Source organism: Bos taurus, chromosome 4 (assembly GCF_002263795.3).
Source record: "Bos taurus isolate L1 Dominette 01449 registration number 42190680 breed Hereford chromosome 4, ARS-UCD2.0, whole genome shotgun sequence".
Classification (NCBI taxonomy): Eukaryota; Metazoa; Chordata; class Mammalia; order Artiodactyla; family Bovidae; genus Bos; species Bos taurus.
The window spans coordinates 61809787-61833519 of record NC_037331.1 but is presented as its reverse complement, the minus strand read 5'-3'; the positions used below and the strand labels follow the sequence as shown (position 1 = coordinate 61833519).

The 23733-nt window shown below is 37.2% G+C and overlaps 1 protein-coding gene across 1 annotated transcript in view; it reads right to left on the bottom strand.

Annotated features, from left to right (window-relative positions):
* Positions 1–770: 770 nt before the first annotated feature.
* TBX20 (T-box transcription factor 20) overlaps positions 771–23733 on the bottom strand; it is a 43111-nt gene continuing 20148 nt past the window's right edge. The window contains exons 6-8 of the mRNA NM_001192237.1: positions 22288–22364; positions 3673–3785; positions 771–1307 (exon numbers count right to left, since the gene is read on the bottom strand). Of these exons, the coding sequence (NP_001179166.1) occupies positions 967–1307; positions 3673–3785; positions 22288–22364 (531 nt within the window). The 3' untranslated portion in view covers positions 771–966. The remainder of the gene's footprint in view (positions 1308–3672; positions 3786–22287; positions 22365–23733) is intronic.

Genomic DNA, 23733 nt, shown 5'->3' with positions numbered 1-23733 from the left:
TGGTACTCACGGCAGAAAAATTCCTTTCAGAATAGGGCAACCATCTTTTTATTATAGCTGTTAAGTGAAACAAAGTCTCACATGTCAAGGTGTAGAGACTTTGAGTGTCCCTCAGTGAATAAGTAAGCAGTGTATTTACAATGCAGCCTAGAAAAAGAAAACCTCAGTTTTACAATGTAACAAACAGAGCCTCTTATTTCACAATTGAATATGGAAAATTTTTCCTACATAAATGGCAAATAATTGCAAGAAACAGAATTAGGAAGAAAGAAGACAAGACTGTGAAAAAGAACTTGTCAGGTACTGGCCCTTTGGTATTACAGAAAGAACTTTGTGAAGTCATTACCACCTACTCATCCACAAAATAGGATGCATTAGCATCATCTCAGCTCCTTCCCCAGCAAACTAACACAAAGGAAAACGAAACATGCTTGAGCTACAGCACTATAAATACTTCTCTATTGGCTCTCGTTTCCACAGACAGAATTGACTTAAGTTAGTCATTATGCATTATGGTCAGTATGTTATACAGTATTGCCCCTTTGAAGATTCTTTTAACCTGTGGAAACTGGAAAGAAAACCTATACATGTTGACTTTATACATTACTGCATTGACACAGCATTTTTAACCACTAGGAATAATGCACCTTAAGATTCATCTGCTTTGTATTATTAAACTTTCTGGGTAGATTGATATCCTTTCAGTTCCAGGACTTAGGCTAGCTAAGAACTTTACACTGATTCTCTCTCAAACTCAAAAGCTGTCCCCCAGCTACAGATGAAGCCTGGTCCATGGTGCTTTCCCTCAGTGGTAGGTTTTATTGTTGAGTCCAGCTCTCCTCTTTCATAGGTCCCATGTCTCCTGGAGAGCCCCTGCTCCAACACCCCACATCCCACCCACCACCCCTGTCCTATATTTGCATACCCATCTGCACATTCTGGATCTGGACTCTCCTTTTAGAAGAGTCATACAAACGGCGTCATCACAGCAGAGGAATGGCGCAGTCCTTGGATAGCAGCATAGGGACCCTGCTGAAAGTAGTGGTGATACCGCGGCATGTGGAATGAGGGGAATGTCGGGCCACTCCCCTGCATGGAGCTGGCAATGGCTGATGGGGTCAGAGGCATCCCAAGTCGGCTGTATGGTGGCAGAGAGCCCTGTATGGGGTGAGGAATGGGTGTTGCTATGGATGCCGTGCTGGTGCCGAGAGCAGTCAGGGACTGTGGGTGCTGAAATGCAGGAAAACTGGATGAAGACGATACCCAGGAGCTAAGAGACAAATTATCAGATGTTGTAAAGGCTGATCCTGAAAGGAAAAAAAAAAAATCTCATTAGACAAAAACTGTACTTCAACATGCAAATCAAGAATTACATTATCTGTAAGCATCAATTTAAAAAAATATATAGATATAGATCTACAGTTTTAAAAGAGAAACAGTTCAATCAAGAGGCATCTCTACCTTTCCACACAAGAGGATATCATTTATACCATATATGGAAGAGAGAACTTGATAAATAGAAAAAGATTTACTCATTAGATTGCCTGCATACTCTGAGAGTGGCTACAGTGCTAGCACCCTGCCTTAAGATAATGACCTGATTCCCTTTAAAGAAGTTCAAATAGCTTATCACTGTCTTAACCTCCAGCATCCCTGTAAGGCTGGACAAACAAGCTTCAACAAAGCTACCTGGTTGCCAAAGCCATTGTGAAAACCCACAAGAGTGTTTTTCTTTTCTTCTTTTTTTTTTTTTTAGCTTCTATAACCCTTTTATTTTTGAAATAATGAGAACATTTACTATGTTGATTATATTTAAGACAGATACACAAAAATCAAACATATTTTAATGTGCCAGCTATACCCAGAAGTTGAAATGTGGGAGTAATAAACACCAAAAATAAACAAAAAATACTTAGAAATTACTCTAAAAAAATGCATGATACTTACTAGAAGTTTTTCACACAACTACTGAAAGATGGAAGGAAAGGTTTTAATAATTGGAGACACATGCCATATTCTGGGATGAAAAATAAAATGCCTTTTTAAAATTCATTTATTCCCAAATTAATGTATTGGTTTAGTATAAAGCCAATGAATGGCTTCCCTGGTGGCTCAGATGGTAAAGAATCTGTCTGCAATACAGGTGACCTGAGTTCAATCCCTGGGTTGGGAAGATCCCCTGGAGAAGGAAATGGCAACCCATTCCAGTATTCTTGCCTGGGGAATTCCATGGACAGAGGAGCCTGGTGGGTTACAGTCCATAGGGTCACAAAGAGTCAAATACAACTGTGTGACTAACACCTTAACTTTAAAAACCAGTGAGATGCCAAACTTTTTTCCACGTTCAATTTGCAAAATTATCAGGACAAATAATGTTTAGAATATTAAAATATTTTTAATTATAACAAGCATAGATTTCCCCTACCAGATATAAAAACATGTTACCATGTTTTAAAAACAAAATACTGTGTTTAAGAAAATAGCATAGTACTGACCAAGATTAGAAGCCACATCAATAGAAAATAACAAATTATCACAATATAAAATATATGTGCATATTGTATTATCATATACTTAGTATATAGTAGGGGGGCTTCCAGGTGATGCAGTGATAAAGAATCTGTCTGCCAATGTAGGAGATACAAGAAATGTGTGTTTGATCCCTGGGTAGGGAAGATGCCCTGGAGTAGGAAATGGCAACCCACTCCAGTATTCTTGCCTGGAAAATCCCATGGACAGAGGAGCCTGATGGGCTGTATGTAATCCATGGGGTCACAAAGAGTTGGACATGACTGAGGGACTAACAAACATTCAAAGCCTGAGCACACATGCACATCATTACAGACTATGAGGAATAACAGCTTAGTTTCCATAATTTTTTATTAGCTAATTAACAAGTTGCAAGAGTAAGTTTTTCTTATATCACAATATCCAGAAGTTTAAACAAAGGTTGACAGTGAATTTTCCAACTGAATAATTACTAGTAGCTCATTTGGATTTATTTACAAGAGATGTCATATGTTTTGTCTGTTTATGCTATTACTTATCATGGACATAAAAATATGTCCATATAAGACTCTCCCTATACAAACATCCCTGTGCCCAGGCACCCTCTAGTCTCTTTTGTCTGAACTCCCAGATACAAAGAGCTCCTCCCTTAACATATGCAACAGAGCAACTTTTTAATATTCCCGGACTCTCACCACCCAGGACACCACCTCTACACAATACGCTCCACTAAGAGAATCTTCATTTTTTAAATATTTTCCATTCTAATTATTGATCCTAATAAGATATTCCTGATATAAGTAAAACAGATATATTCCCTGATTTTCAGATTGTAAAACAGATTCAGAAAGATTAAGGAACTACCCCTCATATCCACTAGTTCTTTGGTAGTAGATAACAGAGAAATAACTCCTAAGCCCTGACTCAGAGGCTCAGTGTCCTTTTACTGGAAAACAAGCCACAGGAAAGCTTCAGGCAACATAATCACTTAAGAGGTAGAGGCAAAATAATGATCAGCCTCAGGCTGTCCCTTCCTGAAGAGGTTCCTAAAATACTTTGGGGCCATCTCTCCCTTGAGGACTAGAAGTCTCATCACCTCCCTGTCTTTGTTCTCCATTGGGCACTCTTGCTCCTAGCAGTTGCATAGCCTGGAAGCAGTCTTACCTCGATTTTGTGTTGTCTGAACCTCATCCCCCAGCACATCCTCTTCTCCTCCATAGGTACGGATGGGTGAGCGGGCATAGGAATGCTTTTGAATCAGGCTCTCCACACTTTCCCTAGGTTAGAGAATGACACATGGTGAGTAAACCAAAAAGTTAAGTAATCAGAGGAGAGGAGTCTTAAAAATGATGTACTAGTCAGTAAAACCATTTTCTCAGTCAAAAACCCACCACTTCAGAGGCAGACAACATTCAAAACATGCACATTTCATTGTAGATGGCTCAGAAACATGACCTCAAGCATACAAATATAAGAAACTTTGTATTTGTTTCTAATAAATACAAGGAAACAAATAGGACAGGATAGGGACAGTCCCCCGAAATTCTACAAAATTAGGGGCAAACATGAACAAGGAGCTATAAAATATAACCATAAGAATATAGAGATTAAGGACGTTAAAAAAAATAATGAATTTACCACAAGGAGCTGCAGTCCTGTGACTTTATCAGCTAATGAACACAACACTCACCTGATATGAATGGCACTAATTGAACATCTGATGAAATACTGGCCCATAGTTCAAAATATCATTAGCCATACAAAGACTCGGTGTTTACTAATAAAACCAGTAAGTGCATAGAGTATATGACAATTGCTGAGTCACTTACTCAAGGTCTTAATTCATTATAATATTAGAGCATGACTGTCTTTCTGGGTAACTTGGGTAATTAAGAAAAAAGTCAATTGAGATGTGCAAATTTTAATAAAATGACAACTATAATATTCAAGCTGATTAATCTAATTCAAGCTTTTAATCTAAGCCATGTGTCATATTATTTAAAATGAATTTAGGAAAGAATTAGTTATCTTCACATGAGAAAAGAACTTGCTTCAGATACCCTGGAAGACATCTTCTCTTTGTAAAGTCAGAAAGGCTTGATCATCAATGGGCTGAAATCACGGATGATGTATTTCTAAGGTGTATTCCACTGCCCATCCTAGGCATTTAGACTGCTCTCTCTCAGCATTTAAGTTCAAAAACAGAGTGTAGTATCTGCTTCTCTAAAAATGCCCTAATATAAAATTATTTAAACCTTTTTCACATACACCCAAGAAAAATTGTTTAAATAATAAACTGTGGCTTTGTGAAATATTTTGCCTCTCTATAAGAAGTATATTATATTCATTTTTTCCTTGGCAAATCACTGGTATCATTACTTATTCTCATCTCTAAGAGGGAGGAAAAAAAGGATTTTATTGAAGTGATTTATTTGTGTCAGGCCTGGAAGTGAACTGAAAGCAATGGCAGTTCTTATATAAAGGATGGCATAATTAAATTATTGCCTTTTAAGTGATTGAAAACAGTGGTGCAAATCAGGGCCATCTCTTCGAAGATGTTACAAAGAATAGACAGCCCATGTTGTTTACTTTATGTCTAATCCCTGTTTCCAGTAGGATGAAAAGTGCAAAGAATCTGTTTAGCCTGGAAGACTATTGTGAGCATTTCTAGACTACTGTGCTCTGAAAAATAAGGGATGACTCATTTAATGAGTTAAGTGATTTAGGTATTACAAGCTAGGACAGTGCCTTGTAATGCTCAGTTCTGTTATATCCCAAAGCAAGAGACAGTAGTTAGTTTGGATTTTAATAGATAAATAAAATGGGTAACATTATTGAAGGTTGAATTTCCAATATCTAACACTAACTGATTTTTCTAGGAAAAAAGAATACATCATTATCTTAGGTATCTTTAAGAGATCTCTTCGGACTAATACGTAAGCATCAATTCAAAGAATAATATACATGTGAGAGACACAATCATAGCCAGAAGGTAGGCAAGATAATAGGATAGCTTCAGTTATTATGTTGATTCTGCAAAAATGCTCCAGAAATACTGGAAGTCATCTGAACTATTTGTTCAAACTCCAGATAAGCAAAACCAACATACTGTCATCAGTATTGAGTTGACTGCCAGTCCTCTGTCTCTGAAACTTCAGTACAAATTTCTTAATGCTCAAAAAGCAAAATCTTCCTTTTCCTTCACACTCTTCTTTGCACCACTGCTATACCTAATATATTCCTCTTTAAATGCATTTACTAGATGGATGGCAATTATGTGTTTGCATGATCATCTCTACCACTACATTGTTGGCCTCTGATTGAGGGAGAGAACAATGATTTATCTAGGCTGCTGCTGCTAAGTCGCTTCAGTTGTGTCCGACTCTGTGCGACCACAGAGATGGCAGCCCACCAGGCTCCCCTGTCCCTGGGATTCTCCAGGCAAGAACACTGGAGTGGGTTGCCATTTCCTTCTCCAATGCATGAAAGTGAAAAGTGAAAGTGAAGTCGCTCAGTCGTGTCCGACCCTCAGCGACCCCATGGACTGCAGCCCACCAGCCTCCTCCATCCATGGGAGTTTCCAGGCAAGAGTACTGGAGCGGGGTGCCATTGCCTTCTCAGTAGTGGTTCTCAAACTTTAGTGTCTTATGAACTGTTTATGTCCCCCAAATTCTTGTTGAAATCTTAATCCCCATGGTGATGATTTTAGGATGTGCATCCTTTAGTAGACAATTATGTCTTAAGGGTGAAGCCCTCATGATGGGATTAGTACCCTTATAAGAAGAGAAAGAAGAGTTTGCTTTAGCTTTCTTTTCCTCAGCCATGTGAGGACACAGTGAGAAGATAGCTGTCTATGAAGCAGAAAGCAGGTCCTCATGAAAAACTGAAATCTGCCAGCTCATTGATCTTAGACTCCCCAGCTTCCAGAACTGTGAGAAATAAATGTCTGTTGTTTAAATCTCTCACAGTCTATGGCATTTTTGTTATAGTAGCCCAACCAGACTAAGACAGTGTTCATCAAAATTACCCAGAGGGCTGGCCAAAACACAGATTTATGGACCCCACCCTCGAGTCTTTGATTTAGTAAGTCAAAGTATGGCCTGAGAATATGACTCGCAGTGTGTTTTCAGGTAACACTGATGCTGCTGACATGGAGCTCACACTTGGAGAACCACCACCCTAGTGTAGTAGGTACTGGAACCTGCTTAGCTCAGATCCCAGTCCTGCCACTTGTTCTGTGTGCCTTTGGGCAAATCACTTCACTTCTCTGTGCCTCAGTTTTCTCATCTGCAGCATGAGGATATTAGGTTTTACTAATTATTACTATTAATAATTAATTCTAATGGGAGGGAGGTCTGAGAGGGAGGGACATGGGTGTGCCTATGGCTGATTCTTATTGATGTATGACAGAAAACCACAAAATTCTGTAAAGCAATTAGCCTTCAATTAAAAAAGTTTTTAAATCTCACTAGGATTATGTGATACAGGCTTTAGACATTAGTCATCCTTGTTACTCATTTCACTTTGGTAAGTCGTGCAGGTAATTCATTTTCTATTCACTGGAAACTTCTCGCCAATTATCTTTTACATGTGTGGTCGTAACAGAGATGTGAAGGACTTGGTATATTTAATTAAGTCAATACTAGACTGAACTCAAAGAATAAACAAAATAATATAACTTAAAAAAAAAGATTGAATGAATTAAACACACAGAGTTTATATTGGCATTTGGCATATAATAAGTGCTCAGTAAATGTTTATAGGTAACAAAATTAAAACTATTAAGTTTCAAAATCATATTTCTAAAGCTGGCTACATAATCACAATCATTTTAAATTAAATTGAGACTTCTAGTTGCTATAACATGCTATGCTTCATTTAAACCATCCTATAATATATATGTCACACAGAAAATTAAGTAAAAATTAAATGTTATTTCAATTTACATTGTAACTTTCTCTTTTTCTAAATATAAACTGGAAAAAAGCTACATTCAGGGATAAAATGTCAGATTCATTAAAATCAAATCTAATTTATAGGAAACAAAATATTTAACGTTATCCTTGATCATCAGTTTTCTCATGTTTATATCATGTCTTACTGAGCCTTTATAAATAACTGCTTGTCACAATATTCTTCTGAAGATTTATGCAGATAATGTTATAAATTACCATTAGATAATATATCAATATTTGTTGCTTCCACAAAGTACTTAATAAATGAAAACTTTAGATAATATAATTGAAGATGTATTATAAATCATTAATTTTAATTTGAGAACAGAAATACACACAATATATTTTGGAAAAACAAAGTAATTCTAATCTTTTTAAAAGCTCTTTCAGATTTTAGTTTATTTTTATTTATTTGACTTAATCTTACTAATTTTTCTTTTCAATAGTAATCTGCATTTCTGGTTTTATATCATTATTAGCAACTTAAGTAAACTGTACCACTGTGGGGGAAAAAATAGTTCCCTGAGTCTAACCTTTGTGACTAGAACCAAGGTCCCAAGCAAAGTACAGATTATGCAGCCTCTAAAAATAAACTTTAGTAAATTGTGAGGCAGGGAACAAATATCCTTTGTACAGATAGAAAGACACAAGCAAGAAAAAAGGAGGATAAATTATGACCATGAATCAACTGTGAATAACTTTGGTACTCTATCACATTCACTGGTTTGTTTGACACTGTTTTGTAATATAAATGTTTCCTCTTAGAAGCTGTGAATAAATGAGTAACATTTTAAATGCAGGAACATAGCTTGCTAGTTAAGAGAGTTTTGTTGTAACTTCTTATCATTCTGTTAAAAGTCATCCCTTCCTTTCTGTGGTTATTGTCATCAGACTATTTCAATTTACTACATTAATAGATTTTATTTAAAAGCAGGCTTTAACCTGGTTACCAAACAAAATAACTTTCATTTTATACATACAGTCTCTTACACTAACTCTGTCTTCATTGGAGATGATGGAAAAGAAGTTTCTTTAATAAGAAGCCATGTAATCAGATTCCTTATCTGTATCTGGTCTCTGCCTTCTCCCATTAAATGAAGGTATGGCAGGGAAATGGTGGGCTGGATAGATGATCTCTAAGATCTATTATGGCTCTAACAATTTATGAACCTACAAATATATAAATAGAAGTAAAAATTTTAAAGAGTCATTTTGAAAAAGTCCAGTACTAGTTGCAAAGAACCCTGAGTTCTAACCCCAAATCTTGTACTGACGAATTCTGTGATCTGGCAGATCACTCTCTAGGTCCCACTTGCCTCATTGGTATAATGATAGGGAAACTAAAAATAGTTAAAAATCTTTTTGTGGTTCTTTTTGTCTTTAGTGTAGATTCTACTAGAGTGTTTTTGTTTTGGTAGTCATAACACCAACCTAATGATACACATTTAAGTTCATGTTTTATTGTATTTTTTCTTTTTTGGAATTGAAAAAAGCATAATTTTCTTATATGGTTATTTAAGAAATGATTTACATGATTTCAAGACAAATCTAGAGCACATGGCATATTCAAAGGCAAAAAAAAAAAAAAAAACCAAAACAAAACCCAAATACACTCTAGTAGAATCTACACTAAGGACAAAAATAGCCATAAAAAGATTTTTAACTGTTTTTAGTTGTCACATTGTTGGAGATATCTAGACATACATGTTCTGAGATTGCTATACTTCTATATGCTGTGGGATAAAGCAAAGGAGCAATGACAGAATATTCTATCATAATTCCTGGTGTCACTGAGAACTAGAGGCTCAGCATGAATGAAAAGAGATATAGGTGTAAGGTCAGAGAGGTTCAGTAAAAACCTTATCATTCTGAATAGAAGTGGAAAGGATTAGTATGAACTCAAGTAGGATTTTACCTTTAAGGTACATGTAGGTATACACACACACATACCCTTCAAATGAGAACAGAGTCTGTCTGGGGAGAGGAGGATTCTGAGAGGTGGAGACTCACATTTGACTTATTTAAAGTTGGAGCCCTGGATTTTTACACATTTAAAATATCATTATTTTTCCATTTTATAATGCAAGTTTGGGAAACATTGGGAAAAGTATTTTCTACTTCCTTAATAATAAACTGGATTGTGTCTTAGAAGCTTTTCTAACACTTACTTTCCCAAATGCCTTTTATACTGTTTTCTAAAGGCCCTGCAAGTTTCTAGTACTCTGAAAGAGAAAAAAAAATTACAACCTATTTTTCAATTATTCATAATTTCTGAGGCATAAGACAAGATATATAAAAGTGGCATAGATATTAAAATGTATAGATACTTTTTAAAAGTATGCATCTCCAGGTTGTCACTTTGTCCTCCTGCTCTGCTGTCTTTCTTCTGGCTTGAACTACAGGTGCTAAAATGACCCCAAGAACATGTCTCAAAAAGTACCACTGTAAAGACAGGGAGGAGAAAGTCCTGGCAGAGATCACCTCTCACCAGCTTTGTCAACTAGCATCACCACATGGGCCTCGAAATGAAATTCTGAGTTTCTTCATTTCAAATATCATTCTAAGAAGGTAAAATTTCTGGGTAAGAGTTTTCCTTGCTGCCATCATTTCCTCAGGCCCTTACAGCTCTAAGCCTGGGATCAGCAAATTTTCTCTGTAAAAGCCAGATGGGAAATATGTTAAGCTTTGTAGGCCTTAGGATCTCTGTCATATATACACAGCTCTGTCATTGTAGCCCGAAAGCAACCACATATACATAAATTAAAATACATAAATTGAAAAACGTGATTGTCCTTTAATAAAAATTTATAGACAATGAATTTTAATTTTATATTATTACATGTCACAAAATGTTATTTTTATAACTTTTTCAACCATTTAAAATGTAAAGACCATTCTTATCTTGAGGGCTATACCAAACAGGTGGAAGACAATAGGGTTTTCAAACCCCTGTTCTAAGCTATTTACCATATTAGAGATGGGCCCCACTTACCCCACACAGCTCTTATGAAAACTTTACTGCCTCAGAAACTCCACAAGCCAGCTTAGAGCTATGTTAGAACCAACACTACTTTCTTTCTGGCACCAGAAGTCCTTATTTCCTGTGAACGTCTTTAGCAGATCTGCCAAAAAATAATTGATGCTCCATTGCCTGATATAGATAAAACTATAAATTTTCAGAATATCAAATTTGCAACCTTGTTTCCAGAAGTTTTCTTCTTTGGCTAAACTAATAGAGAGTATTTGAGCTCTGAGCAAAAGGACCTGATTTCCCATTGGGCTTGTGTCCAAATTTCATGTGTTTGAAAGTTTTGTTCAATGCCAGGGAGTTTTAAACATATTTTATAGAGACTCTCAATATGAATCCTGAACCACTAAGGTGAGATAAGCCTATGTATTTAATTCTCTGCCCCCCCTGACATGACTGAGAAAACACGGTGGCGTGCCAGCTGCAAACTGACATGTCAGTCACAGGAAAGGACGTGAAGGGAGCACCAAACAGCTCGAGTTCGCTGCTCTATACGGAGGAAGGGTACCTGGGGGCAGTGAGGGTGTGTGCAGTGGGGAAGAGATGAAAAGCCCTCTGTCAGAGCTTAACCTAAACCCCACCTTGGAGCAGCAGAAATCAATGATAGAGGCAGGTCTTTGAGCAGCTGATGAGAAGCAGATTCTCACACTGCTGGAGGCTTTGAGGAAGGAATCCCACAACAGCACGTGCTCAGCTGCACACCGTGGCTTTGGTACACTGAAAGGTGTGGGGCCAGTGACCATCACGGGCTCTGGAAAAGGGCCATGAGGTTGCTTTATTGGGCATGGAGAGGGAGCTGCTGATTTCTAGCTACTGAGGCAGACAGGGTAATTTGATCAAAGTTAATGTAAAGTTAAAACTCCCTTTTCCAAGGCTATCTCCTCCTATCTGCAACAACTTCCTAACCCGAACAGAATAATTATATTTCCACATGGGCATACTCACAATAAATTTATAAATTATTACCCCTTTTTCAGTCTGCACCTGAAAGATTTCATAGATTCACATGGTTTTATTCACAATTAATCTCAGCTCCTAACACTAAACAGACACTCCATTCTATACATGAGCTAGAGAAAGATAAGTGGACATTACAAAAATACTCCGCAATCCAAAAGAAGAAAACTAATTTTAAAAAACGTTAACAAGCAATCTCTTTTGAAACTGCCTTGTTCCAGGCAACAGGGAGAAGTATTTTAAGTCTCTAACTGTACTTTCAAGTTTTTAGTGAGATTTAAGAACACCCTGTATTGATAAAGCAGGACTAGCAGACATGAAAAGAAAACAGTTTGGAAATGTAAAAGTATACTTGAAAAATAACAATATAGTAACTACCACATTTTAAAAGAACTCAATAAGGAGAGCAAACAAAATACCTGATGCCATGGAAAACAGACTCAACATATTAGAAGATTCATATAAGAAATCCTTCCAGTATCAGAGTAAACAGTTAAAAAGATAAAAATTATTAAACAATAGATAAGAGAAGTAGGGGATTGATGTAACATATATACAATAGGAATTTTAGTATGTCTGAATAGAGCAGACAGATTAGAAGCCAGAAGAGGAGAAAAAAATTTTTCTTGAGATGAGAAACAACTTGATTTTTCAAATTGAAGGGCTCAATTATATTGTAAATATTAATGAAAAAAAAATTTACAGTTAAATACTGGTACAATTTCCGAATTTCAAAGAAAACTTTCTAAAAGCATATTTTATCAGACAGAAAAAAAAAGGCAACTTTCCCACAATGGAAAGTTTCCCACAGTGGGTTTAGCATCAGCTTTTACCCTATCTACAGTATTTAAAAACTAGACAACAAAGAAAGGTTGAAAGAGTTCTGAGGAAAAAAGCTGTGACCCTAGTCAGGTTTATGATAATGGCAACGGATCCTCTCAGATATATAGGAACTAATAAAGAGAATAACCCATATCTCCTTCCTCAACCAATTACTCAACATTTATCAACAGCTGAGAATAGCCTGAACACAATTTCAGTAATGAGTACAACAGAAGTGAACATTAAACAGTGAAATGAATAGGACTAGAAGTAAATTGAAGTGATTTCAGTTGATGGATTTCTGATCCTTACATTAAGAAAAAGAATTTAAAGAGAAGATGAAGAAGATACATGAATAAGAAGCTGGACTTTAAGTCCCAGATTATTTAAAACAAAAGTATAGGTTGAGGGAGGGGCACTACAAGGAAATAATCACATAATAAATATCTCCAGTATTCTGGCCTGGAGAATTCCATGGGTTGTACAGTCCATGGGGTCACCAAGAGTCGGACGTGACTTTCACTTTCATTTCACTTTCAAATATCTCCTATTTTACAAGAAAAGAAAATATATAGTTTCATTCCTAACAATAACATAGAAACATCAATTTTACAATTAAGTCTTTCAGAATTTAAAAGCATATTTAAAAGAAATATAATGAATAAGAGAAAGGACTTTGGTTTCAGACAAACCAACCTGGGTGTGAGGCTCAGCTGTCACAAATTACACTATGTGAATTTGCATAAAGTATTAATCTCTTTAAGCTTCAGCTGAATAGGAATGATAATCATTCTTTATTATAGAATTATTTTGAAGTATAACTGAAATAAAATGTGTCAACTATATAGCCCACTGACTGTAACACGTGGTGGCTATGGAATGTTAACCATAATAAAGAGGAGGAAGACTGGATAAATTTAACAAAAGACAGGAAGAGAAAATAAAAGGTAAAACGAATAGCTGAACTTAACAAACAGCAGAAACAGAAAGAAACAAAACAAAACATATCAGCAGGAATACATGTAATACTTGTAATACTTGCAGACAAAATTTTTCTATTAAAACACAAAGACCTTCAGACAAGTTTTTAAAAATACACATACTCTATATGACATTTTACAAAAATACATATCATTATTTACTCAACAAATATTTGAGTGTTTACTATGTACCAGGCACTATTCCAGGTTCTGGGGATATACTAGGAAACAAAAGGCAAAGCACTGGACCAATCAGCAATAGGGGCTGCATATGTGAGTATAAAGGCCCTAACTGGGGCTGAGATGGACCTGGCTATGTAAAAAAAAAAAAAAAAAAACAAGCAAGACAAAGGTAGATGAGTTCAGAAAGATAACTGGGAGGGTCCGGATCAGACTCTATGGAACCTTTCAGGCCTTGTCTGGACTTTGAGTTTTACAGTGAACGGGAAGATGAGTCACTGGAGAGTTCTGAGCAAGACTGATGTGATCTGACTTTTTTCTTAAAAGATCATTCTGATTGGTGAACTGAAAGCTGACTTAAGAGCAGTAAGAATGGACATAGAAAAATCAACAGAAAAACAGATGATAGAGTCCTAGATAAATCTAGGAGTGGTAGCAGCAGGAATGGTAAAAAGTAGTTGGACTTCTCTGGATATAGTTTGAAAAATTAGTCAACTGTAATTAAGAGACGCTTACTCCTTGGAAGGAAAGTTATGTCCAACCTAGATAACATATTCAAAAGCAGAGACATTACTTTGCCAACAAAGGTCCATCTAGTCAAGGCTATGGTTTTTCCTGTGGTCATGTATGGATGTGAGAGTTGGACTGTGAAGAAGGCTGAGTGCTGAAGAATTGATGCTTTTGACGTGTGGTGTTGGAGAAGACTCTCGAGAGTCCCTTGGACTGCAGGGAGACCCAACCAGTCCATTCTGAAGGAGATCAGCCCTGGGATTTCTTTGGAAGGAATGATGCTAAAGCTGAAACTCCAGTACTTTGGCCACCTCATGGGAAGTGTTGACTCATTGGAAAAGACTCTGATGCTGGGAGGGATTGGGGGCAGGAGGAGAAGGGGACGACAGAGGATGAGATGGCTGGATGGCATCACTGACTCGATGGACGTGAGTCTGGGTGAACCCTGGGAGTTGGTGATGGACAGGGAGGCCTGGTGTGCCGCGATTCATGGGGTTGCAAAGAGTCGGACACGACTGAGCGACTGAACTGAACTGAACTGATGTAGAAGTGAAAGTCTCTCAGTCGTGTCTGACTCTTTGCGACCCCATGGATTATATAATCCATGGAATTCTCCAGACCAGAATACTGCAGTGGGTAACCTTTCCTTTCTCCACGGGATCTTCCCAACCCAGGTATCAAACCCAGGCCTCCCACATTGCAGGCAGATTCTTTACCAGCTGAGCCACAAGGGAAAGTGAGAGATAAAGACAAGCCAGGAAGGGTGACTCCCAGTCTTTTGGCTGAGCAATGGGAAAGATGCAGCTGAGAAGGGAACTGTAAGAGAAGCACAGATGTAGAAGTGTGTGATTGGGCATCCTGTCATAGATGTGTGAGATTTGAGGTACCCTTAAGGGAGAGGGAAAAAGAAGAGAGACAGCCAAAGCTTTGACTCTAGGGAAACCAGAACCAGAGGTGTAAATTTGACAGAAGTCAGCATATAACAGCATTTAAAAGCAGGAAACTAACTGCTCATATCACTCAGGACGGGGATGTGGACTGAGAAGAGAAGAAGTCCAAGGACTAAGGCCTGGACCGTATTACTATCTTACAGATAGAGGACAAGGGGAAGAACCGAGAAGTGGATGGAGAAAGAATGGCCAGTGGAGTAGAATAAAAACCAGAAATTGTGAGAGGTCTTGGAAGCAAAGAGGAAAAAGGGAGAGAATAAATGACAATGTCAAACGCCAGTAATAGGTGAAATAGGACTGAGAAGTGACCATTGAGCTTAGCAGTGGGGAGTTTACTGGTGACCTGGACATGGGTGGACTGGTGGAGTAGTAGATGAAACTCTAAAAGACAGGGTAGAAGAGACAAAGGGAAGAGAAGAACCGAGAAGAAAATGCACAGAACTCTTTTTAAGGAGCTTCACTATAAGAAGGAGGAGAAAACTGGGAGAATCAGTAACTCAAGAGACACATGGCATCAGGAGGAGGCTGTTTTTCACTTGACGAAAGAAATGTCAAGATATTTGTTTAATGATGCAAGAGAAGAGAGGTCTCTTGCTGTTAGAACAAAGATTTTTAAAAATTAAAAGGCAAATAAAACCAACAAATGTTAAGGTATAGCAATATAAGGTTAGACAAAGCAGAACTCAAGACAGGCATTAAATGGGATAGAAGTAAATGCATATCTGACTGATAAACTATGGAACAAACCAAAAAAGTAGTTAAAGGTACTTAATTCACCCCAAGAATTCTCCAGATGAGTTTATGCACAAGATTGTAAAGGATCACATCTTTGGATTTAAACTGATCAAGCAATAAAAAGCAGGAAGATATTTCAGTTCATTCAGACTAGCAGAAACCTGATACTAAAAGCTGACAAGGAAGAAGAAACAAAATGTATCTCTATTATGAAGACTGATACTAAAAGTCTTAAGTGTTAATAAAATATGGGTAAATTAAATTCAGCAATGTATTACAAGAAAAACAGAATCCAGATAGGATGTATTCCAGAAATACAAGGATGGAAGGATGGCTCACCATAGACAATATGACTAGAATTAATCCTATTGTTATGTACAGTAGAAAAATAATTCAAATTGTCTCCATGCATGTTAAAAGAGCATTTAAATTCAGTAACATTCAGAATAGCAAAAAGTTCTTAATTTAGGCATGGAAAGGTATTACTTCAGTATGATAAAGAATATCAATCCAAAACCAAAAGCCAATGAAAACCATATATAATGATAAAATACTAGAGGCATTACTAAATAAGTCAAGAACAAGAGAAAAATGCTAACTATCACAATTACATTTTAATAGTGTTCTGGAAATTTTAATCAATGTAATATAACAAGAAAAAGACATTGTAAAAAGCATGAATATTAGAAGGAAAAAGATAAAATTGTCATTTTTGCAGTTGATATGGAGATCTAAGTGGAAAACTCAAGAGACTAAAAAGAAAAATTATTAAAACTAATGTTTTCCAAGTTCAGTAAAATGGCAGGATGCCAATGACATATAGGAATCAATAACTTTTTATAGACTAGAAAATTCTATTTTCAAAAATAAGCCACCCCTAAAATAACCTTCTAGTACATGCAAGACAAAAGAAAGCTATCATGAGCCATATATGTAATTTTAAATAGTCTAGCTGTCAAAGTTTTAAAAAGCAGATGAGATTAATTTTAGTAATTTATTTAATGCAATATATCTGCAAAATATTATTTCAGCATGTTATCAGTATCCTAAAACTACTGTTGAGATATTTTCCATCTTTTTTCACACTAAATCCTGACAATCAGTGTCTGTTTTTTGTTTTTGTTTTTTTGGTACTTACAGTACTTCTCAATATGGAATAGCCACATTTCTTCACTAACCATCTGTGGCCATTGGCTATTAAACTGGACAATGTAATTCTAATAAACCTAGCTATGTGCCTGAAAAAAATGTGTAGGACTTACAGACTTGAAAACACCCTAACTTCTAAAGAACATAAGTTTCATAAAAAGACAAACATATGATGTATTCCTAGAAGTCTCAGTACTGTAAAGACATCATTTTTCTCCCCCAAATCATTATACAAATTCAACACAAGCCCAATCAAAATTCCAATGACTTTCTTTTTTTTTAGAAGACTGGACAAAATGATTCCAAACACTGGAAGTATAAATGTCAAACAGTATCAAGAAAATTTGAAAATGACAAGTAAAAAGATCTGGCGTTTGTCATATCAGATACCTGACTCCTCTTTTCTCTCCTGTTGCCTGGTAATGTCTATTCTACCTTCTCTGTCAGTATTCAGCACTATATATAACGTATTCCTTTCCCACTTACTCTATTTGTACAAAATAAAAACAAAAAAACCTAACAGAAGAAACTTAATTTTGAACATTCAAATATCTTCATAGTCATCTCTCCTTTCTCAGAAGTAATACCATGCGTTCACTTACTATCTTTCTTTCACTTAGAAAATGTCCCTTCACTCCTCCAAAAAGAAAAAAGAAAACACCAACTGACAGACTATCTGTAAGCTATATTTACTATACGGCACTAGTAGATAATTCTCTCCCTGAACTAAATAGCTATAAATCAGATTATACTGAGAAACCCTTTTGGACTTTTGATTTACTTCTTAGCTGTCCATTGTAGGTATATGTACAAAACATCTAATGAAAATACCTTCTACTTTTGTTAATGACACTAGTTTTCTTTTACAAATAAGGGTGATGTTGTCCCTGGGAGTAAGGCTACATGTGAAGAATGTGACACATTCAGGTATCTCAACAGAACTTCACAAAATGAGAGTGAGAAAACCAGAATGGCTTTTAGAGTATCTACAAAGCTTGTGCAGATGTAGAAGGAATAATACTGTGAGTTTAGAGGTATAAGGCATACATATCCAGTCCTAAAGGCATTTTTGTTTGGGTATCTCATACAGTAGCTGTAAATCTGGGAAAGGAAACTTGAAATCATTAAGGTCACATATTTATAACACCATATTCAATTAGGTTAGAAAAGTGCAATTTCTGTCATCATGTCATAAAAAGATGTGTTTTTCTCTCAGATCTCTTATTTTACAAAAGCTCTCTATATTGTTACAAATAGGGCTGTTTTCAATCAGTTACAAGGGGCAATTCAATTACTAGATGGTTTAGTGCAGTAACTGACTCCAGACTAATTTAATTTCTTTAGGTCTCCAAAGATCAATTGATCTGATTTGTTCCATCCCCAAAGGCTGTTTAGGAAAAATTCAGACTTAAATACCTGGAAATGAAATCCAAAACCTTGGCCAATTTCACACTACTTAGGTCATCTTGCAAACTTGCAGCTAGTCTCATAAGATGCTCTTTTACCCCTCAGACCACTGAAAGCTTCTAAGTTTCATGTACATGTGAGTTCCCGGCATCAGGATGTTTACTCAGTTAAGTGGAATATGTGGCTGCATCATTATCAAGTCCGTCACCCTAAATGGCAGTCAGTCTGGGTACTTGTCTCTCATAAACATAAGTAAAACTTAAGGGGCTATTTTTATTCTAGAAGTATTTTATTAAGATTATTGAAAGTAACTTGGATGGAGTAAAACTATGCTCATCTCAGCTCAGTTCAGTTCAGTCACTCAGTCATGTCCGATTCTTTGTAACATCATGGACTGCAGTATGCCAGGCTTACCTGTCCATCACCAACTCCCGGAATTTACTCAAACTCATGTCCATTGAGTTGGTGATGCCATCTAACCATCTCACCCTCTGCCAGCCCCTTCTCCTCCCGAATTCATCATTCCAGGCATCAGGGTCTTTTCAAATGAGTCAATTCTTCACATCAGGTGGCCAAAGTTTTAAGAGTTTCAGCTTCAGCATCAGTCCTTCCAATGAATATTCAGGACTGATTTCCTTTAGGATGGACTGGTTGGATCTCCTTGCAGTCCAAGGGACTCTCAAGAGTCTTCTCCAACACTACAGTTGAAAAGCATCAATTCTTCAGGGCTCAGCTTTATTTATAGTCCAACTCTCACATCCATACATGACTACTGGAAAAGCCATAGCTTTGACTAGATGGACCTTTGTTGGCAAAGTAATGTCTCTGCTTTTTAATATGCTGTCTAGGTTGGTCATAACTTTTCTTCCAAGGAGCAAGCGTCTTTTAATTTCCTGGCTGCAGTCACCATCTGCAGTGATTTTGGAGCCCAAAAAAATATAAAGTCTTGTCACTGTTTCCATTGTTTCCCCGTCTATTTGCCATGAAGGGATGGAACCAGATGCCATGATCTTTGTTTTCTGAATGTTGAGTTTTAAGCCAGCTTTTTCACTCTCCTCTTTCACTTTCATCAAGACGCTCTTTAGTTTTTTTTTGCTTTCTGCCATAAGGGTGGTGTCATCTGCACATCTGAGGTTATTGATATTTCCCCCGGCAATCTTGATTCCAGTTTATGCTTCATCCAGTCCAGCATTTCTCATGATGTACTCTGCATACAAGTTAAATAAGCAGGGTGACAATATACAGCCTTGACGTACTTCTTTCCCAATTTGGAATCAGTCTGTTGTTGCATGTCCAGTTCTAACGGTTGCTTCTTAACCTGCACACACATTTTTCAGGAGGCAGGTCAGGTGGTCTGGTATTCCAGTCTCTTTCTGAATTTTCCACAGTTTGTTGCGATCCGCACAGTCAAAGGCTTTGGCATAGTTAATAAAGCAGAAGTATATGTTTTTCTGGAACTCTCTTGCTTTTTTGATGATCCAACGGATGTTGGCCATTTAATCTCTGGTTCTTCTGCCTTCTCTAAATCCAGCTTGAACATCTGGTCACCTTGGGTGACCCTACATGGCATGGCTCATAGTTTTGTTGAGTTAGACAAGGCTGTGGTCCATGTGATCAGATTGGTTAGTTTTCTGTGACTGTGGTTTTCAGTCTGTCTGCCCTCTGATGGAGAAGGATAAGAGGTTTATGGAAGCTTCCTGATGGGAGAGAGGGACTGAGGGGGAAACTGGGTCTTGTTCTGATAGGCAGGGCCAGGCTCAGTAAACCTTTAATCCGATTTTCTCTTGATGGGCGGGGCTGTGTTCCCTCCCTGTTATTTGACCTGAGGCCAAACCACGGTGGAGGTAATGAAGATAATGGTGACCTCCTTTAAAAGTTCCCATGCAAGCACTGCTACAGGCAGTGCCCCCAACCCTGCAGCAGGCCACTGCCAACCCACGCCTCCACCAGATGCTCATCTAGTAAAATATAATTATTTTACGTTTTCAGATTTTTAAAGTGCTTTCATAAATGTCATCTTACATGGTCCTCATAATAAAGTGAGCAGTGTTATGTTCTCCATTTTCTACATGAGGAAACAGACTCAGGGTAACCTCTGAGAATCACTTAGAAGTGATCTTACTTAACTTACTTACTTAAGATCTTACTTAAGTGATCTACTTAACTTAGGTAACTTCTCTAGGATCACTCAGCCAGGGAAAGGCAGAGCAGGGACTCTAACCCATGGCTTTGTCTTCATATACCATGCTCAACCCCTGACCTGAAACAGAAGATATGAGGCACACTATAAAAACACATCACTACTGCCCCACTGAACCACTGTCTTCATTTTTGCCTGATACCTGATTAGAAAGCAGAAAAAATTCACCTATTATAATCCCACCTGCATAAATCCAGTGTGAATCAGTGCCTTTGGCACTCTAGAAACAGGAGATGAGAAAGATCACACCTAAATGGAAGTAGCCTTTTTAAAACACCTCCTGGTGGCTCAGATGGTAAAGTATCTGCCTACAATGTGGGAGACCCAGGTTTGATCCCTGGGTTGGGAAGATTCCCCTGGAGAAGGAAATGGCAACCCACTCCAGTATTCTTGTCTGGATAATCCCATGGACGGAGGAGCCTGATAGGCTACAGTCCATGGGGTCACAAAAAGTCTTTGTAAATGTGGACTCCTTTGTCACCCACACTGCTGATACCGCTTTCTCACTGCTTTGGATCCTGTGGCCTATTTGCATGCCTATGTTCTACCTAATCGAAGAGTTACCTCCTTGCCATCCATTTTGCAAGGCATTTTCAACCACAAGCTCAAGTTCCTTTCCCTGATCTCAGTACCCCCAATCACTTGTCAGACTCTCAACTAACTAATCTTTTCTACTCAAATGCCTGCCCAATTTTCAGTCTCTCCTGCTGGATTCTTTGCTTCCTCACTGAGCTTCTATATCTCTCCCCCCAAAATCAAAACCACACCTTTATGCTCTGGCATTGGGAAGGATGATGGAAGGATCAGACAGATGTTGCTAAAACTTATAATAATCCTTTAATTTGAGTTGCCAGGACAGGAAAGAGAAGTGCTGAGGTCAGGACATATGACCATGTGGTAGGTAACAAAGAGTGTGACAGAACCATGTAGCAGTTGGTGGGGAAACCACCTAAAGATCTGGAGATAAAATAAATCAGAGGGCTGGTAGTTAGGGTACTCCACCTGTCTGTAAAGATTCCAGGACATATAAGAGATTAAATACACAGGATGAATAAATCTTATGATTTAATTATAAAATGGTGACTATTTTATAATTTAAATTTGCAAAGACAGTAGAATTTAAATGTGTTCACAAAAACAAAACAAAACAGAGTAAGTACAGAAAGTTGCATAGTACACTTAGGGGTACAAATAATCAGTTAGGTTGAAAAAAATCTTTTCTTTGAAAAAAACTTTTTTTCCATTCACATTGGGCAAATATGCATCTCAATATAGTCATTACTCATCACATAAACAGTCTCACACTGTGTGAACCATTTCAGTTAAAAATTAGGGTAAATTACAGGCACATGATTGTCACTTGCCTTAAAGGTCCAGATATCCAATAGCCTTCCTATTAAATACAAGCATTCTACGCTGTAGATAAAATATGCACTTTGATTTAAACTGCCTCTTTTTGCTTCAGAATTCCAAGCTACCTTTATAGTCTTTATGTTAGCAAATATATCCACTTCAGAAGGCAAAGGCTATTAAGATTCTATTTTCTCTGTGGATTGCCACTTAAGACACGAAGCTTAATATCATCAAGAGGACTGAGTCTTTGATAACAAACAAGCCCTATTTTTTGCAGTTGAATTAATGTCCTGTTCAAAGAAACCACTTCACTCAGAAATGGGAGCATAGAATAGATTCAACTGCAGCAACTGTCAGAACTTCAGCAGTTGCATATCTGTAGGGTTTATAACTGGAAGTGAAGGTGGGGCAGAGAACGGGAGACTGTACAGAGTACTGGAGATTATATACAGTAAAGTTATGTCTCTTTGGTGTTGCAAGGAGTGTGCTCTTACAAACTAGTACTTTTCTTTATCTTATCAGGGCAAAAAAGTAAACAGAAAATTCTCATTACCTCTCAATGTCCGTGAGCCTGGAGGAGTCCCGGAATCCTTTGGCAAAAGGGTTACTATCTATTTTCAGCTTGGTTATCTGGAAAGGGAAGATGAGTAACAAAACAGTGTCATGTCTGTGGTCAAGGAAACAAAATCAGAAACAAAAAGTTTGTTCATTTTCCATCATAGCACCCCAAGAATGTCTAAGAATATCTTAGTGTCTCTCAGTATTGTGATAAAGGTTGAAATTGCTAAAGAAATTCACAAATTTGGGTGAATTGGTCAGAGAAGGCATCAAGGAAAAGGAAGTATTTGAGGACAGAGTATCTGTTCCTAAAACAGGCTGGAAGTCAATAAATAGAGACAGTTAGAAATGGGGGCCTTTTATGAACAGTGTGCCTGATGTGAGAAGTATTTAAGAGCAGTGAAAGGCTAGAGCTGGACTAGGGAATGAGGAAACTGTCCAGAATTGGACAATACCCACCAGCATTGGTGGGTAAAGGGAATAAAAACAAGAATGTTGCCTCATGCTGATTTGACAGCCTCATTTGTTAATACCATGGGCACCTATATATACCACAATAGACACCCCAATAATAGCTTCCTGTTCAAAACTGTACTGAAAAATATGACATAGATACATGATATAAACTTTTCAGCATATAAATTTACCCCATTCCCCTTACCATCTGACCAAATTAGAATCAAATTAATGGGTCTCCAGACTCTACGCTTATATGGAAAAAAGTATTGCAAAAAAGATTCTTATTTCCTAATAAGAATCATAGTCTGAAGTATTAAGTGTCTATGCTGTGCTAGCCATAATTCCCACAGTACACAATATTAATGTAGAAAGATCCATTAAAACATATGTACTTCATGTTTCAGAAAAAATATATTAGGTACAAAGAAAATAAGTAAATAAAGGAAACACTAATTAAAAGATACTTGACTTGCAAAATTCCTGAGTATTAGAGCTAAAAGGCATGGAGGAGAATGTAGGACACAACTAGTTAGTATCTGAGTTAGAACCACCCTTTAAAGAGAGTCATAGCTCATTTGTGTCCAAATGAGAGCCCACATTCATCTTTGGAGAGAGAGATAAACACACACACAATAGTCTTAACCTGAAAAAAAGTTAGAGGTTGAGGGAGGCATGCCTTCCTCTTTCAAAGTAAATAGTAAACACAATTAAAAACAGAACAACAATCAACAACAGTTTGAAATACTGTTTTGCCAATACTTTTCCTTTGATCAGAATGTATCTACTGTTCACTTTAAACCATTACCACCTGAAGAATTGCTTTATTCATTACAAAAGAAAATCATTGTTTTTCTTTCTCAAGTTTTCTCAGTATGTGCTATTCAGTGTGCAAACTACAAAAAGCTATATACCTCACTCAGAATAGAACCTCCCACACTGTCCTGGCCAGAGAGATGCTACTTCTCTATCATTAATATTGGCA